Source organism: Melopsittacus undulatus, chromosome 7, assembly GCF_012275295.1.
Source record: "Melopsittacus undulatus isolate bMelUnd1 chromosome 7, bMelUnd1.mat.Z, whole genome shotgun sequence".
Classification (NCBI taxonomy): domain Eukaryota; kingdom Metazoa; phylum Chordata; class Aves; order Psittaciformes; family Psittaculidae; genus Melopsittacus; species Melopsittacus undulatus.
In genome coordinates this window covers 11,292,179-11,312,004 of record NC_047533.1, presented here as the reverse complement: position 1 = coordinate 11,312,004, position 19,826 = coordinate 11,292,179, and the positions used below count along the sequence as shown (strand labels likewise).

The window sequence follows — 19,826 nt, the reverse complement described above, 5'->3', positions numbered from 1 at the left end:
GTATTTGATAGTAAGCTGGTAACAATGTTTCATGCATCAGAAAATAAAGTGATTAAGAAGGGTCCAAATTAACAGGACCTGAGCATACTTTGTGATTATTGTAACTAAAAATCAGCACAAAACCTAACAAATATCCACTGTTACAACAAACTGAATTTTAAAAGGAGATTCATTTGCAACCCAGTTTCAGAGAGTTTGAAATCTAGAATCAAATTTGTAGTTTGGTACCTTTTTTTAAAGCACTGATTTCCCACGGGACTTTAGTGCTGCTAACTACTTTGCAATTGGAAGAACCACAGCATTTTCTGGCTCCTGAGAGAGAATCCATGAGCACAGACAAGGATCATTATGTCCTTTAATGAGCTAGGTTTTGTTGCAAACCAAAGTGACAATAAAATTGTCATTTTAAGTAACGTACTAAATTATAATTAGATTTTCCTGAGCCCACTGTTGTGTTTTAAATAAAGTCTAACTTGCCCAGCTTAATGTACTATTTCAAAGTATGTTTCTAGAAAACTCGACAACTGCAAAGTTGTAATACAGATCTGGACAAGCATGTGATTTTAGGATAACACACCAGCCCTACAGCTCTCACATCCTACTGAGCTTCTCTTTTCTGTTTTCCTTTGAAAAGATACCGCCAGTCAAAGACATAGGCAAAAGCTTTCATTTTCTTTGGTGTCTGACCCTGTATTTAACTGTGTAGACACTATTTTATTTCATCAGTTTAGTATGGCTAAAAGTTGCTGCATATGAAGTACAGATTTTATCTCATACCTACGTTAACTGTTTTCCCCACATTGAATGAATTATTGTGCAAGCCCTTGTCCACTACCACTGAAATTCCCTGACAAGAAACTGAATTTCTCCTATGCAAGCTTATGGCTGTGTAAGGTATAGACATATTCCGTGGTAAGGGCTTCAGCTCCATGGCATCCTCTTCCTCACTCTCTGAGGACACAGGTCTGACTGAGGGGAATTCAGGTAAGGATTGTCAGATTTTCTCCTCATACCCAAATGGGTGATGAGTACAGGACTGGTCTTAGGATTGCAACAGCAGCATTAGGGAACCTGATGGCCCACATGCATGTTAACTTCATCTGGACTATTTATCACTGTAGAAAACCCCACATTTTTTCAGTAAATGGAACATTTTAATAGTCTTCACTGTCAAGTACTTCCCTTCCATCTGCAGGAAGTAACTGTTACCACTCATCCTTCTGTGATTCACACTTGCTATTGGATTTTAACTGAGAAAGAAGTAGTAGGTGAGTAAGCAGAAATGGTTTGGTTTTGCTTTTACATTGAACTATTCACTTTCTTTGGTAGCTATGAAATGAGAATATGGGCAAGACAGCTCAGCCATGCTAATGAGTATGGGCAAGAGGGCCATGCTGCCAAGTGTAAGTGGTTTGCATTTTGGGTTTCGGTTTGGTTTTGTTTTTTACCTTGAAGATACATTTCTTCTCCTTCTGCAAACATCTGATTGCACCTGACACATCGTGCACACGTTGGGTGATAATGTTTTTCTCCTGCCTGTTTCGGAAAAAAGGTACAGATGATTAAGCATACTGATCAATTTAGTGTCTTCACTATGAAGAGTTTTTCTCTCATCCTCTAGAATATGACTAATTAGAGTAAATCAGTTAATGTCAATTAATTTAACAATCTCCTACAACCACAATGCCTATTTTTTATTATAGACAATTCATGACATAAAATGAAATAATGGTTTTGCCCACACAAAACAAAATTTAATGTGCAATAGTTAAGTCTCTGAATTTACAGAATGAAAACGATTTTATATAGCAAAAACTTATTCCCTGTAAACAACCGTCGTGTGCACCAAGTCCAAGGCAACTTAGGTCTCACCTGAGCAAGGAAGTTGGGAGGACATAACCTTGAGCATGGATCTGCAGCCAAACTCTATGTTTATGACCCCATTGAACACAGAATCTCAATGTACAGCAAGAACCACCTTGTGGAAGGAATGCTCATAGCTGCTTAGAAAGTGTCTTGCAGCTACCGTCTACTAAAGGGTTTCCATGAGGAGTGTGTGTGGTGTGCCTTGACACTTCTGGGCTCTGGGCACTAAGTCCCTTGCACAGACAAGCCAGAGCTTTGTCAGTTGTTCTGAGATTAATTCACATAACTTAATACCACCATTTTCAGTGATTAGAATGAGAATAGGACTGAGCCCTAAATTTGCTCAGAACACCTTAGCAACTCATCAATTTTCATAAATTTGAATTTCAAATTGCTTTATAACTCTATTAATTTAAACTGTTTCACTGACCTCTATGTGTTTCTTAAGAGGAAACGTCTACCTGCTACATAGGAACAAGGGTTTGTCTCTGTCAGAACACGTCACACAGACAGGGCTGAAGTTAACCTCAAATGATTATCAGACAAAAAAGATTATTGGATCAAGGTATTTATGCAAAGTTCAGTTTTTGTAGCTTGGCCAAAATTCAGTCCTATGGCTGACTGTGGGTAAAATTGTTAGCTCTGGTTCCCACAGGCAAGGAGAGCAGCATCGCAAGGCAATGTTGGCTTGAGCCAGTGACAAAAATAGCATTCAGTGCTTTTCTAAATGAACAATGCAGGCCCAGCCCCTCCAAATTGCACCCCTACCTCATCTTTCAGATGACACCCACAGAAAAGAGTTCAACAGCCCAAAGCTGGCTCTTGTGCATGCTCCCACAGCCCTCATTCTTCAAAACCCTATATAACTGAAACCTTGGCATCTCCTCTTCTGACCTCACAGTATTCTGTGCTAGATAGGATGGCCATGGTTTAGGTGAATTAAAGTCAATGCCACTTCTATTTATCAACAAAAGCCAGGTGATTAAGGAAGTCTAAAATTTACAGCTAAGTTAAACTAAGTTTAACTTAAAGTTTAAGCTAAATCTGACTTCAACAGAAATTCTCCTGGAGTTAAAAATAAGCAATTTTTGATCCATGTAGAATATCTCACTACCTGTTTATCTGAAAAAAAGTTACAAATGCTTCTGGGATCGCATGTGCCTTTAAGAAATTACTATTAAGTATTGCCCCTCTGTCTTCAGTGTGTAAATATGTACATTCTCCTTCTAGAAATTTAACACTGTTACTACAGGGATGGTGTGTGTTACTCTTTTTTATTGACTGTCAAAGCTTTCAGAGGTATTTATACCGAAGAACAACATCTGTGTCTGGAGGATATTTTGCTGTTCACAACATCAGACAGAAGAGTATGGTAAATTTTGGTTATAGAACGTCTGGGTTTACTTCATCAGTGTTAACTTGATACAACCCTGAAACCTGTTGCTGTATTTTAAATCAGCTATAAGGAAGACTGACACATCACATCAGAATTGCCATTTTGAAATCAGCTTTCTTCTAGTTCACTCTTTTTGTTATGGTGTAATTTGTACAAACTGCTGAGTGATTTCTGCAGCTTTAGATGTGGAAGATGGTCACTACTGCATTGACACCTTAAAGCATCAGACCATGAGGTATTACTACTGGGCTTAAACCTTGAGTTTAAAACTGCTTGCCTGAGTGCAGGTGGTTAAGCACAGAAGGGTATTTAACAATCACCAGACAAACACAGGTTTGGAATATCAATCTGAAAATATCATTTCCCTTGGAAGATTTGCACTGCACAAGCAATGCTAACACAATGCACGGCATCAATAATTCAATTGATTTATCACAGCTGATACAGTTTCCAGGCTAACACTTTCTGAGGGAACTAGATTACTCTTTTGCTGAAATAAACTGTCAGAACAGATGTGTTTGGATATATCAGAAACTGGATACATCACAGAATAAAATCTATTTCCCAAAATTTAACACTACAACCAAATACATAATTTTAATTCACTCCATATAGTGGCTAATGTCAACGAGATGTAGAATGGCACAGAAAGACTTCTTTTACAACTTACATACAATAACAGAAAAACACAAGGTGAACGATGTAGGGATTGCTTTTGCTGATGCTTATTCCAGGATAACTCCAATTACCCCTGAATTAAAATGGGAGATACTCAAACTTTTCATATAATTCTAAGTGCTGCCAAATGGGTTTTGTTCCCCTCTTCTAATTGTTTTTAATTTTGCTCTTCCAACCAAAGCACAGAAGACAAGACACAGCACTCTGCATCACTTTAAGTATTTAACATAGACTGCATCATCTTTCTAAATAAGAGGTGATAGCTGAACCTGAGGCTAGAGAATCAATGCAGGGATTAACTAATAGTATTCCCTGATATGTTTATACAGTTACCCAGATTATATACCATAAATTATATTCAGACCTATGACCTGGGTGTTTTGGGTCTGAATGTGAATCATAACCTCCCCTGGGTACACACCACAGAGGCTTTCATCAGTGCTCCTCTCCCCTCTCTCTTCAGACTATTTCAGAGGCTTCACCTCCTAGGTGAACAGGAGGGTCCAGGGAACAGGGTCCAGCAGAACACAGAAACTTTATAAACTTATGGCAGCAACTGTTTTACGTTTTCAGTTTTGTTGCAATAATGGTCTCGTTATTTTTCCTTTTCTTGGTTATATTGATGTGAGAGAACACAAGCAAATTCCTAACCATATGGTTACTTTTTCTTTGCACAGTTTGAAAGCTTAGTTTGACAGATTGTTGTCTCAGTGCTTAATAAAATATCAACACACACTTAGCACAGAAGAATCGACATTCATCTCTGGGAGATCTTTCAAGGTTCAAGTGGTAGATTGTAAGAAACCTTCTTAGTATCTTACATTTGCTTCAAGACTGCACCAGATCTTTGTGTCCAGGCATCCAGATGTGATGACAGTATTATTGTGAAGATCTATTTAAAGATTAATTCTCAACTGAGATTTCCTCAAACCCAAGTAGCAAAGCATGTCCTTCGCAACACAGTACACCACCAAGTTTAATTTCTCTTCAAGTGACTATACTAGCTTTTCACAACCACCTAGTCAAAGTCTTGACGTGTAGTTTAAAAGTCGAGTCAAAACAGTCCTTAACACTCTGAGACAAATTATTATTAATTACTTCATTCCCTTTAGGTATGAAGGCTGCTTTGAATGGTAAATCTTCTCTGTACAGCAGGCAAAACCTTCTGGGCTGGGTCAATGTGAGAAACATTCTCCCAGCAGAAATGAGGACCTCCCTGCAGTCCTTGCTGTAAGCATGGGGGCCACTATAGTGTTGCTACCTGTCCCACAGCACAACAAGTACATCCATCCTTCACTTAGAACCAGGAAATTCTACAACAAAATGCATACAACCACCTTTTCTAATTTCTCATGACTTCAATGCTTGAACTAGACGAAAGAAGAATGAACCTGATGTGACAAATATTAATCACATCATTTAAAGCACAATTTGAAGACAGTAAGGGGCATTATTAAACTGACGAGCAGTATGAATACCATGCCTGAGAAACATGCAACACTAGCAAAACCAGAGTAATTAATGCCGGAAGGAACAACCTTAACTAGCTAAGGTTGGGTTTTAAATTAGCTGTCATCACACAGGGAAAAGATACTACATTATTGCAGACAGCTCAGCAAAAACCTCTGCTCATTCTCTAGCTGTGGCTGCACTAACTGATGAAAGGACAGAATCTATAAAAGATGATACGTATAAAAATTGTAACTCTATCACAATGACATTGCTTGTCTTGCCTCTCATGCCATTGCTATCAGGGTGACTGACATAATTTTTTAATGCAGTTGATGAGTGACAACTGCTTACGAATTGACACATGCGGGACTGAACCAGAGCAGCCTAAAACTCAAAGCGCAAGCTGAGCCCTGGAAAGAAGACTTAAGATTTCTCATTACTCTCTCAACAGTCTAAGTACATCCTATCTCACTGCATTATTCAGTAAAGTAGCTAATAGAGGAAGAAAAAAAAGTAGACAAAATCATCTAATGTGTTAAATAAAGTCATAACTATTGGGTCATTTCCTGAGAATGAAGATTTCAGTAATCTTGCCTTTAAAAAAAATTATCTTGTTATCAAAATGCACAGTGGTAACTGACATCTTGTACTGCTGGGAGTAAATAGCATGTGGAAGTGAGAAAAGGTTACACTGCTGCAATGATTCAATCATATCAAAGCATATTTTCCATTTTAAGGTGTGTTACTATCACTGACTGTTATTTATTAAGATAGGTCCAAGTCCTGCTCTCCTCATACTGTAAAATCTTCAAATGAAGTCCTAACTATATCTTATGCTGAGCAAAGATAATGGAAGTCAGTCTACAAAACACTGAGCCTGCTGGTATGTCAAGGCATGGTGTAGTTGCATGACCCAGAAACAAAGCCCACAGAAGCATGTGCATTCTTAGTCCAAAGCTTTCTGCACGGAACAAATCTGTTGGAGAATTGGGTCATCACCAAACAACCACCTGTTCTAGCAAATGGAAACAGAATAAAGCAAAAACCTGCTGACAATCAATAAGCCTTTCAACCAGGCAGCTTCTCACCCTGAAATGAATGACTAAAGCTCTTATGAAAGACCCAGGACTTGACTGCTGCTGTCTAAGTGGAAGGGAGTTATTATTTGGGATGGGAAGGGGAAAAATACTTAAGTACTGTTCTGATGGGTAGAAGTTTAAAACTTCAATAAGACAATAAATATTTCCTGAATAATTTTCACTCACATAGGCATTCTCATCCATTCATTAATTCGAACACACTGTGAATTCTTCACGTGCACTTCACAATACAGCTAATAGTAGAAACACAATTCAGTTTAAAGTCAGGAATTCTGCAAGTTCACCGCAGAATGATGGAATAATTCAGGTTGCAAAGGACCTCAGGAGGTCATCTAATCCAACCTCCTGCTCAGAGCAGGGTTGATATTCAGTCCAATCAGTCTGCTCAGGAATGTGTCCTGTAAGATATTGGAAAACTCCAAGGATAGAGATTCCACGATCTCTGAGAAGATTGCTCCAGTGTTTAGTTATCCTTACACACTCATAACTCTGCCATTGCATCCACAGAGTGGCATATTATGTGGACTATACTGGCTCCATAAGCTGTGTTCTATGGGGTATTTTCAAATTAGAGTGATGATATTCAGAAAATCAGATGACCTTTTTTGCTTGAAGTAAAATATTCTGCTCAGTTACCAGACTTAAGTGTAACCACATAAAATCTGCACCACGTTTCTAGCAAAGTCAGCATTTTGCATATATTACAGAAGAACTTGAAGGATTACTCGGTACTCAGTAACAGTTGTATACAATAATGGTTAAGTTAGTAAACAGCTGTCATGTTATCTACTGGGTATGAAGAGACAGGCAACAGGATCATGGCAGAGGTATCTGGCAAAATACTATCACTTATGATAAAACAACAGTACTGGGGAGAGAAAAGTGTGAGACCCAGGGGATATAGAGACAATTATGTGGAGGAAAACTTTTACTAATTCCCTTAGTCACAGTAGACCTGACTCACCATTGAGTCACTTCAGCAGCGTGCCAGGGCAAATGAACCATATTCAATGGGGTTTACACCAGTGCAAATGTAATGTTTTGAATTAATCCTTCTCCTCATCTTCTCCATACTGGATTCATTTATCATCTTACTAGATGCCAAGAAACAATCATGTGAAATGTTCAATACACACACCTGCAGCATTACTTACAGCTTCAGCTGCCCCTCATGTACAGTTACTTCATATTGTCTTGGTTCTGGCTCATCCCTCTGTACTTTGCAGTGCCTTGAGACTTCCCACCCACATCTGAGTCATTTTTTACTGCCTCCCACACACTCTTTATTCTTCCAGGTATAAACTGCAGATCAAATGTACCAACAGGGACATTTATCTCGGAGCGATAGTAACTGGGCTCTGAGAGAGAATTTTCTAATGCTTGTGGAAGAAATAAAGAAAACCCCAAAACCCAAAAAACCACAAACACATTAAAATCCTAAAGGGAATAACTGAGAAAAAGAAGGAACAGAGAGAAAATTCAATACTGTTACAGCTGTAATTCTATTCTGTAACATCTGCAAACAAGTTCTGACTCAGGAGCAAATTCAGCCCTGCTGCAGAGTCAGGCAAAAGTTAGAAAAAGCCAATAGCGTGCTTTTTCTACAGAATCCTGTACCTGGTCTTGTAAACCAGAATGGTCTGTTATGCCTAAAATCACTGATTTTGCACTCAGTTGCATTTGCTATGCAATGAGTGATCTGCCATTGTTGTCTTTTTCTTCTCAGCTCTGCAAATCTTTCTTGCCACCCACTGACACTGGAAGAGGCTTTTTTCTATTTGCTCAATGATCTACTTCCTTCTTTTCCACTTGCCTCTTCCACTCCTTAAAACACTCTTACAGGCCAAGACAAGCTGCAGCTGGCTCTCACGTCTGCCATCCCTTGACAGGGGAAAGGGAGTGCAGAAGGAGAAAGATGACTTGCAGACATGTTCTCCTTTATCTTCAACTTCACAGCTGTGCATTTAGCCCACACATTTCAGATGGGAGGAATGAAGCTGCAACCAACACTGAACAGCCCGGGAGGGAATGTATGATTTATCAGATGAAGCCAGCACTGGTTGTAGTGATCCAGGCTGCAGACATCCAAGGACAGAAGCTGTCCTTCATTCTGTGCCTGAATAAGGCCTGATATTTAATAACCTCAAATTTAGCTGGGTCCAGAGATGGTGCTGTCATGCAGAACTGATACTAATAGTCCTTCTTGGAAGTAGAAAGTTGTTACTTTCAGACTCATCCACGCATTTCAAGTTCAAGGTACTATTCAGAAGTTCTTACTTTAAGGGTGGAAAAAGAAATCTGAAGCAGCACAAAAAAAATCTGAAGATTGGCATGACAAAACCTCTTAAAGATACAAGAAATAAAACTGCTTTCCTGCTACTGCAGACACACTGAACTGTTGTCACAGTGGCAAGAGCATTCTGGAGATACTTTCCACACAAAGGCAATGGTCACTAAGTGCACTTATTGCTGCATCACTGTCATGGTTACAGGAGAGAGCTGGAGGAGGCACCCATGTTGTTGGCTGTATCGTGGGTCGGTAGGTACAGGGCACTGCAGAGCAGTGGCTTTTCTGATCACAATGCACACCAGGTGTGAGTCACATCACCAGAAATTAAAGAAATTATACAAAGCAATGTGATGAGGAACTGAAGACATCCAAAAAGTGCAACATTTACATTGTCAAAATATTCAAATGCTGACAAATAGGACTAGATAATAACGAATCCCCACAGCAACACATTGCTTAGAGAGGCATTGTAATGGACATACTGTAAGCTGTTTGTGTCTGAGGCTCAGAAGGTATCAAGGTGACTATGGGAATCACTGGTCTGATGCTTTAATTAATTAATTGAGATAGTTTAAGATAGGTAACTGATATTATATTTTTGCATCATTTGAGAAGGCAGTGGACACCATGCACTGATCTGTCCAGCTCAAGCATCTAACTGCACAAAAACTCTAACACATATAGACCCACACAGGCACAAATGCACAGCAGCACTACGGGGGACTTCCTCCATATATATGAGAGAAATCCTCAACAGAAAAGCAAGCAAGCAACTGAAACAAAAACCCCCACAAATGCTGCAATAGTCATTCTTTATTCTCTATGAACCAGAAGTTCAAATTCTGAACTTCTCTTTTGTATTATTCAGAAATAGTTTTCAGAATCCCTTACTTTGGTAAACATACAACAGGCTTAAGATATCACCAAATGCTACTCAGTGCTCTTCTTCAATAAACATAAAAACTGACTTATAGAGTAAAAACTGTGCAAACAGTTTCTTTCAATATGCACTTTTTTTTCCTAATTGTTTTTAATAGTTCAGGTAATAAATATACATAGGTGTAGTTCTATATCTTTCTGGGGTAGGAAAGGATGAGGGTGGGATAAAGAGGACTGTATCTAAAACAATATAATTGTACTTACAGAAAAGGCTAAAATCTACGGTCAAAAACATTTGCATTGCTATTTATATGCTTGTTGACAGTATTTTTAATGATGCTTGTTTTAAAGCAGAAAGTCACAGTCAACTGTCAATTAATACCCAGCCAAGTTCAGATACTCTGCACTGATGATCAACCTGCTTTTGCAAACCAGTAGCCCCAGATGAATGCAAGCAGCACTGAAACAGAGACTGTTCTCAAGCTGCAAAATGCCTTGAATCCCAGCAAATACTATGCATTAAAAGTGCTAGTTAATGTTTCCTACCTTAGATGGTTTCCTTTTGCAAGAGCTAATGCCGGTTTATTTAGATGTGTCTCTTTCCTTCTTCTCTCATGATAGGAGAAAAACTGGTGTAGAGAGCAGTTTCTAACTGAAGACTAGCACTGACACTTGGATCCTTTTGCTGCTCTGACAATCTTCACATGGCTGCCCATGTTACAGGAAACCCTTCGTACTTACAGACGGAGCCGCTTTTATTGCATGTTTCAGTATTAATGCCTACATTATAAGCTGCTGCTCAAGTACCTTTCACACATCACTAGGTTTTGTTGTTAGTGAAACAGCAGGGTAACAGACATTTCAGAATGAACCATTCTTCCACACTGCAGGCAGAAACTGGTACACCCTGCTATAAAGAATTAGTCTCGTCTCTCTGCTATACTGAGACTTTCATAAAGGGAAAAGGAATTGATTTACAAAGCAGATGTGACTACAAACAAAACTGACTTAGGCCTCGGGCAAAGCAAAACACACATTCAAAAAGATTAATTTTTAATTAATAAGTCACTGAGTTATAAATGGCATTTGACATATAAATTATTGTCTTTTCTAGTCTCATTCCTGCCTAATGCCTACCGCGCTTGTTCCTTTATTTTAAGGTAGCGTATACTCATGACTAATAGATTTTAAAAAGATTTATTGATTATACTTTGCTAGACATTTAACATATATATAATCCATAAAAATGTCAACCCTTATTTCCCCCACATATACTGAGTGCCATGCTGCCATGTTAGGATGTCAAACACAGCAATGGAACTCACCCTTACGTTCAATAAGTGAAATCACCACTTGTGAAACACATTTACATCACAGCCATGCAGGTGTAAATCATGGGACAGTTGAAGATAGAAGTCTAACCAAGTACTGAAAATACCCCTCAGTGCTTACAGAAGCAGTTGGGTTATATGTAAATAAGCCCCCAAAGACCCTTCCAAAAGCATAACTTCCAGTGTGCTCCACTGTCAACTTTTATTCACATGAAATTCAGAACAATGGCTAGTAGCAGTGAAGATCTAGCTTGTTCATAAGCTACCAGTACAGCTGGTCATAGAGACCTTCTGTGAGGCAGCTCAGCCTTGCAATTGCTGGGCTGTAGATGCCTATCCAAACAATCACAGTTGATCCCCTTACAGCATATACTGCATTTGCCATCAAAACACCCCAGAAGGTTTTCTTTGGGTATGAAAGCTTCCTTCAACAATATAGGAAAACATCAGCTGAAACAGCAGATAAAGGGAAACACCCCCCAGCTCATATCTTGCTATGGGGTGTCAATATCAATGAAATCACAGGAAAAAAAAACACATTCAGTGCAAGATATACCAGAGAAAGTAATTTGGAAACAGTGGAAGAGGTTACTCCAGCTGCACAAGGTGGTAGTGAGACATCATCTGGTGTACAGTGCTCATGCACACTGACAGAAGGTGGTTCCAGCTAGCAACATATGGTGAGAATGTCCACCAGCATCACCAGAAGAGCCTGGGGCTGACTTTATTTTTTTCATGGGTAATGGTTTTTAACTAAGAAGGGAGATTCAAGCTGGATGTGAGGAAAAGTCTTTTACAATGATGACACTGAAACACGGGCACACATTGCCCAAAGAGGTGGTGGATTCACCATCCCTGAAGATATTTAAGGCCAGGATGAATGTAGTTCTGGACAACCTGATTAGTTGAAGGTGTCCCTGCTCTTTGCAGGGGGGTTGGACTAGATGACCTTTGAAGACCCCTTCCAACCCAAACTATTCTATGAGTCTATGATTTACAAGCAGAGGAGAATTTGGTTCATTCAGTGTTTCAAAAACGAAAATTGAGAGAAACTAAGGTTGTTCTCTATACATTATCCTTGGAGTTCATTGATTAAAAGGGAGGAGATCAAAAAAGCTAAAAATCAAACTGTATCCAAAGAATTAGTAACCATGCACAGGCTATTTTAAAATAGAGGTGCCAGAACTGAATTAAAGTTTCTAAATACTGGATGTTAAGGAAACAGGCATGCTCCCCAGGAGAGGGCATCAGGAAGAGTCACATAGCTCCTCTACACAACAGCCTTCCAAGCCTCTGCATAGCCTGTTGTGTGGGAAGGACTGGGAGGTAGGCAACCCACCTCTGCTTCCTCTGAGCAAAACACAGCTAGAAGACTGACTAAAAATCATGAAATAAACGGGAAGGGTTTTCTTGATTGAAAAGGATTTGTATCAGGCTCTGAATTAGATGTGAAATACAGTATATTTTTAGATAAAAAAGGCAAGTACACTTATTTTGTCTATTTTTATGACATGCTCATTAGCGCAAGTTCAGATTTTAATTGATAAATAAGTGCTTGTGATAGAGAAAGAGAGGAAAATGTATTTTTAGTGCCAAACAGATAAATAGATTGCAACATGACAAAAGGGAGATGGCTGGTTATAAAAATCATCAGATTGTTATTTTAAAATGGGTTTATTTTCTGTGTTATTGTCTGTTTTTAGCTATTACTGGATTGGCAACAGAGCTATAGCATAAGCACTAAAAAGAAACCTTTTTCTCCCTAAAGGTTTTCAGTCACACAGCATTTTTAGTCAAACTATAAACTCCGGACACCTCTTGATCCCCATTTAAATTGGCAGGTTTATCAACATGTATGGTCAGGGATAAAACATAGCAATTCCTAGGAGAGGACTGACGCTGCATTGAACAGTGCTCTGCATGCTTCCTGAGCAAAGTGAACGTTGCCCATAAAAGCATTGGTGGGCAGCGGTTTTATAAAAGAACAGCAAAACTGTTGCCTTTGAAAGCAAAAGAAGAATTTATGGTTTTCGTAAATTAGCTGCTCAGCCCCTTTTGTAGCTTTTCCAGTACAAGTTCCCTGGGAGACTGGGACTAAGCCAAGGTGGACTGGAAGGGAAGAAAGAAACAAGAAAGGAATTCTAAACAGAGCTATCCTGGGTTTAAGCTCATTTATTACATGGAATGAATCTGGCCCTAACAAACTGGACTGAAGGATCAATTTAAGTAAATCATCATTGTATTTGGCTGGCAACCTACAAAACCAGCTATATTTTTATAAGTTATCAGTAACTCACACTAATTGACTTCTTCCTCCTCCTCTGTTGAATAAACACTTAAAATGAGCAAGTGTTGGAAAGGGAGATAATATTATAAAATCTGGGCACACAATAATCGTGGAAGCAGCTGTCATCCTGACATTATCACAGAAATCAGAGATGGAAAAAATCCTATTAGCTCATATAGTCCCTCCCTTTGTCACTGCAGGACTGTTTCCTAACGTAGATTTTCCAGTGTCTTGTCCAATCTCATTTTATTACTAAGTGATAGCTTCCAGCAGCTCCCTTGGGAAACTATTCCTCTGCTTAATAAGCACTGCTGTCAAGATTTTCTCCCACTTTAATAGCAATTTGCCCTATTTTTTTTGTGTATCTTCAGATTATTTTCAACATGGTAAAAAGAAATATTGAAGTTTTGAAAAATGCTTCAGGATTCCAAACAATTCCACAAAAATCACATCCTATAATGAAAAACAGGTATGGCTACTTTTTACTTTCTTTCTGTCTTCATGACCAGGAGAATTACAAACATATCAACAAGCGACAAACACACACTGATCTTGATACCAGACAGACGGAAGAGATCAGCCTCAACTGCAAGCCTTTTGAACAGGTCCATCTGTTGCAGACGAACAACAAATGATTTAACCACGTTAGCTACGGATATGGTTTCTGTGTTCTTTCAAATCTGTTTGCTTAGGTCATGACTTTTGGTCTATCTTCCTAATGAAATGAGATGTGCACTACCTCCTCACCTGACTGCTCTCCATGGCAAACACTGAAACTCAATGGCCATTAAAGTGATCCATTAAAGAAGTCAAAAGGCTCATGGAAATCACAGGCTGATCACCATGCAGAGTGTCATCCCCTGACCATAAAAACAGGCAGTGGGAATGTAAAGAAAGGTCTTGAGATATTTCATTGGGAAGCAGAAGGGATGGGAGCAAGTATTTTGGGAGACGTCATGAGGCACAGGACCTCCTGTGACAGTGGAATGCTAGGACACACACATGCACTTGTACTCAAGCTTCATCAGTTTTGTTGCACACAAACTAAAATTGCTTTATACAATCTTATGGAAAGAAGATTATACACCATAAAGTTTCTAGGTTACTCTAACAAGCCTCCAGACACTAAATAACATTGTACCTGTTCAGATCTATTGCCTGCTTCATACTAGCTTCAGCCTAGCTTTCCTGCCCATCAGTGATAGTGTCTGACACTGCTGTGCTTTTACAAATTCTGAAAGTCCTTTCTCCTCATGTTTTGCTAAAAAAGGTTCAGAATCTTGCATCAGTGTTTTTCCACAGCTAAATGCCACAGACTTCAATCAAAGTTGCTCCAAGCCTGCATCAGTACCAAAGAAAAGAAAATCAGTGCGACAGCACTGGCATCAAAATAACACTGGGGAAGGGGAGAGGAGGTGGACATATACATGCACTAACCAAAACCATCACTTAGAACTACAAAGACATATGTAATCAGTCATGGTAAAATTCCTACTACAGCTTTAAAGAATCAACTTTTCTCAAGTTTGTTGCTGGTCCATTTATAATCAAAACAGGGAACTCTCCTCCTGTTCAGTATGCTCTCACCAAGCAGTTAGAAGAAACAGGTATAGACACATGTGCCCCCGGGTCCCACAAATCCAACTCAGTACTGCTGCTGTGCAAATATTTTTATTTTTTTTTTCCTGTCATCATCCACAGAGCCAGTAAGGACCCAGTCTTAAACACTTCAACCCACACGCTATTGTTTAGCCATACTGTGGGTAAAATATTAGCAAACAAAAACGTATTTTAATACAGATATTTCAAGGCAAAAATGGGACAGAAAAACACACTATTGTGAAGCTAAAAGAATCAGTACAGAAATTGGAGCTTCTGTTCTCCAGTCTTAATCACTCCCTGTAGCCTGCTGTGAAAAAGTACACCGCTCATTTTCTATAGCTTTAACCATGACACTCTTGCTTCTCCATTCAGCTGTCTTCCTTATTGCAATGAATGTAAGTTAACTGGCTTCACCTCCAAAGCCCACCCTCTCTTACGACCTTTCCTTCACTGTCAAAGGCTTACATCTCTGAAAACTTATAGCAGTTTCCACTGGTCACCTCTGACATTTCTGATATTTTTTAAATGCTTTCTCCTCTTTTGCCTCTCCCACTTGTGAAAGCTGCCTTTACACTCTGAGATGTCACCATTCTGAGATGTCTGTAAAAACATTTGATAATGGAAAAGCTTCCCACGCCTAACCCTAACGCTGTATCATGCCATCTACCATGGACTCATCGTTTCCTTCCAGTTGCTTCTTAGTGTCTACCTAGCTGTAAGTGTCAACCATTTGGATAGTTAAGTCTTTGTATGACTCCCATCAGATTTTTTTCTTATGGAAGTCCTTCAGGACTCCTCCAGGCTTTCTTAACTGAGGAAGAGAAAGAAGTGAACTGCGTGACCTGAGGAACCCCTTCCTAACTATTGATAAAGCTTCACAAAATGCAGGAAAAGGCAAAAAGTAAAACTGGATAATCAGTGAAAATAGGATAACAATACAATTAGATGCAAAGATAAATTCTATTCAGATTGAAAGAATGTATTAATTTCTGGGTGCAAAAATACATCTCAAATGATTCATTTTAGTTTTAAAACAGCTTCATCATAACTCTGGGAACATAAAACAGAATCAAAAAGCAGAAAGTGCAAAGGAATTTAGTGTAAGTATTAAAATGTGCCCAATAACCCATTCACTTACTACTTCTGCTACTTGAACATTCTCCAGCACCACAAACATCCATTTACAGAGTTCATGCATTGCAAAATCATTAACAGAAGAAACAAAAGAGAATTACAGAAGTTCCTAGTACTCTATAAAGTAACATTAAACTGTTGCATTAACACTCACTTGTAAGCATACAACTACAACAAAAAGAGCAAGTCTCTTTGTACACTCTGAGATATTTTTGAATGACAGGTTCTCCTTACCTCAAGCACTCTGCCTGTGATATACTTTTCACAATTGTCACATCTGATCCCAAACTTTGCATGATAGTCCGTTTCGCAATATGGAACACCATCCCTAGGGGAAGAACAATAGGACATACACAGATTGCTTTCCATAGACTTATAGATTTAATGAGAGATTTACAGCTAAAGTTTATTAATGCTTTAACACTTCATAGGGAGTTCATGGACTTTCCCACCTCCCAGACACTTTTATTCATTAATTTTGTAAAGTACTGAATAGTTAATGAACTATTCTGGCCCAAGTCTACCACAATCCCTCTTTCCTGCTTTGTCACTGAATTCAGACATCGTCTTTGCCCTTGCGACAACACTCAGTCTCAGAGACCCTCACACCATTTTTGTTATAGTATTATTCATTAACTTCTTCCACATTTTTTCCCTTCTTTGGAAAAAAACAGTTATTTCTACATTTTCCTTTATTTATCAAATTTAGATCACAACTTCATTAAGTTTTACACTTAAACTATTAAGCCAATGAATGAAAATATATAGCTCTAAAAGAAACTGGAGACTCTTCTCCTGTTTCAAAGTGCAAGTTACACATCGTTAAATATATTTAGTGTGTTATGCTAAAACAGCCCATGATCAGTCGGATTTATTAGCAGAGACATAATTTTATTCAACATTTCCCTAGAGAAACATAAAAATTAATTTTCTTGCATAGAAGTTTGATTGCTTTGAGATGAACCTATAAGTTATCACAATAAATAATTGAATTAATTGAAGCCAGGATGTTTCTTCTCTGGAGTTATTTTGTTTGGCATTTAGCTTTTTCAACAAGAGGATTTAATGCTAATTATATCTTTAAAATTTATGGGGTTTTATTATTAAATAAGAAGCAAAAAAAAAGCACTGTAGCAAACTACAGCAGAATAGCAGAACATCTGAGATAATGCACAACCTTTATTTGAGAACATCCTTTTATTATATATTGTTTCTCCCCTGCAAGCTGTGAAATTAAATGTTATACCCCTATTAATGTAATCCAAAGAATCATTGAAAGTCAGTGGGACACTGGCTCTGAAACTCCATCATCTCTGGGCACTAGTGACTGAATTATTTAGTTGTTTAAGAAAATTTCATCATATCAACACACTTCTCTGAAGCAGAAATTAATCCCAGGTGCCTTGGCCAGTGAAAGCCCTGTATCTCACTGCACCAATATGAGTGTTAACATGGGATTTGGTCTGCATGCGTGCTTTGTGCTGCTCCTCATTGCTGTCATCACATCCAGTCCAAATCTTACAGCACAAGGGTCTGGAGCAGAAGAATAGCATGATATGTACCTCCTTAATGAAGTCTGGAGAATATTTTTGCTTATGTGAATCACATGGAAATGACAGTATGTGCTTGTTCACATAACAGCATTGCACAAACATAGGTAACTAAGGGTGTATCTTTGTAGGATACTGCCCTGATTCCTTTCTATAGCATAGCTGTTTTGTCAAGTCGTATTCCAGATAGACAAATTCAACTTTTACTTTTCTTAATTTTTTTATGCTCTAATACAATTTAGTCAATAATTTAGATAATAATCTCTAACATTTATATACCCCCAAACATACATGAGCAAAAACTAAAGGATATGCAATGCTAAATTAATTACTTGGTATTAAAAGAATGCTGAAAATGAATTAAAAGGCTTCTCTATTTAACTTACTTGCTGATGTACTCTGCATTCAGTAGCTTGCCACATGTATTGCACTTAAAACAGCCCAAATGCCAGTGTTTGTCCAAGGCAACCAGTGACTGCCCATTTTTAATTTCTGAACCACAGCCCCCACAATCTGCAAGAGAAAAATCCAATATGAGTGAATCACAGGCTTTAGATGGTCCCTCAACAGTACTGATTACTGCAGTATGAGGATCCATTGGTGTCCTAGTAACAGCTTTGTGTAGTCTCTAAAGCTCACTGCTGGCTGCTCGCTGATGGATGACAAGTGGTGCTGCCTTAATATTGCCTTAACATTGCTAGAAGACATGAATTTTTCAAAGTAAAAAAAAATAATGACTTAGATTTCCTGTGACTTAGGTTTTATTTTAACACATTTATACAGTGTTTAAAATACATGAAGTGTTGCCAATTTTGTTTTTAAGTGTTGTAAATCAGGCCAATACAATTAATAACGAAGACCTAACAGTCATGAGATTACAACGAGGAACTGATTCTCCATATTAGACTTTGCTTCTGGGTCTGAAAGCTTTACTGAGTAATTCAAAATTCTTTCTGCAACCATGAAAAAAAAAAAGCATAAGCTGAAATTCTGATGTGAAATTCTGTAACCAGGAAAAATACATGAGAGGCACTATAAATTCCTGAGCAGTAGTGACATTGCAATATGTGAATGCGATGGCTGACTATATATTTATGACTTACAGAACTTCACTTATATAAAGCTCAAAAAAGTGGTAGTCAAAATTAAATGTAAACCATGGCATAACTGGGTAACATAGGTCAGGCTATGTTGGTTAAATACAGCTATACTCCCCAATAAAAGTAATTGAGAACAGGACTTGGGGGGGGGGAGAAGGGATGTTCCTTTTTGTTGTTTTTGGTTTATGGTTTGTTTGTAAACAATAGATGCTTTTGACTATGGTAGGAAAAGACAAATATACCCTCAGATTCCACAGCAACAGACCAAAAAGTGAGCACCCTGTTTAGAGGTGCAACACAGGCATAGGATTTTAATCTGGTTCACTATATCCTAAATAAATCCTTACTCTACAGGGTCCAGCTTTCATTTACTCTTCACTCTAGGTTCCTGTTTATGTACAGTTTTCTTTAGAATGGTAAAACAGTCAGACTATGTGGAAAAAATAGGGATTAATATCAGTAATAAATTGATTCTAGTATCATTATCTCAGTAACCCCTCAATTCCACACGATTATATCATTCAACTTACGCGAAACCATACATATATATATATTTAGGAATTATTCATGTATAATAACAGTTTGCTACAGAAAAGACAAACCCTAAAAGTCATTTAGAGATGCCAGAAGAGAAAAAAATTAAACCACAACCATGTCTTGCATAGGAGAGAAAGACATATAAAAGCATTAAAAAAAGATTTATCTAGTTATTAAGAAGGAACTCCAAATGTAGGAGCTCATTAGAACATTTAAACAGTCCTCTTAAAAACTTTCTGATTTAAGATTCTATTTAGCTGGTTATGTGACCCTAATGAGACACTCTGTTAGTGCAATTGTAAATGCCTCATTTCTGAGTGCACAACAATAAAGGACAGTTCTCATTTTCCTTTAGTGGTTTTGGAATGGATTAAGGGAGTAATAATATGTGTCTCTAATGTAACCATGTAGACCACCAATACGTGGAAATAAGCCCAGAACAAAAGCTTGTGCACCGTAGATCAGAACATTTGAGGTTTTGCTAATAAAAGAGAACATTTGGGTGTGTGCCTGGATTTAGTCCCACAAGAGAATAAATACTGCAACATTCTGCAGTATATATTCTTTAACTGCAATCAGAAATTCATTTGTGATCTGCCCTGCACTGGGGGGTCATCTGGTAAT

General features: G+C 38.2%; 1 protein-coding gene across 2 annotated transcripts in view; it reads right to left on the bottom strand.

Annotated features, from left to right (window-relative positions):
• The window catches only part of ABLIM2 (actin binding LIM protein family member 2), a 135,621-nt gene that overhangs the window by 53,539 nt on the left and 62,256 nt on the right, over positions 1-19,826 (bottom strand). For both annotated transcript variants that reach the window (XM_034064919.1, XM_034064920.1), the window contains exons 5-7: positions 17,952-18,078; positions 16,250-16,343; positions 1,449-1,536 (exon numbers count right to left, since the gene is read on the bottom strand). In XM_034064919.1, coding sequence (XP_033920810.1) covers positions 1,449-1,536; positions 16,250-16,343; positions 17,952-18,078 — 309 coding nt within the window. The remainder of the gene's footprint in view (positions 1-1,448; positions 1,537-16,249; positions 16,344-17,951; positions 18,079-19,826) is intronic.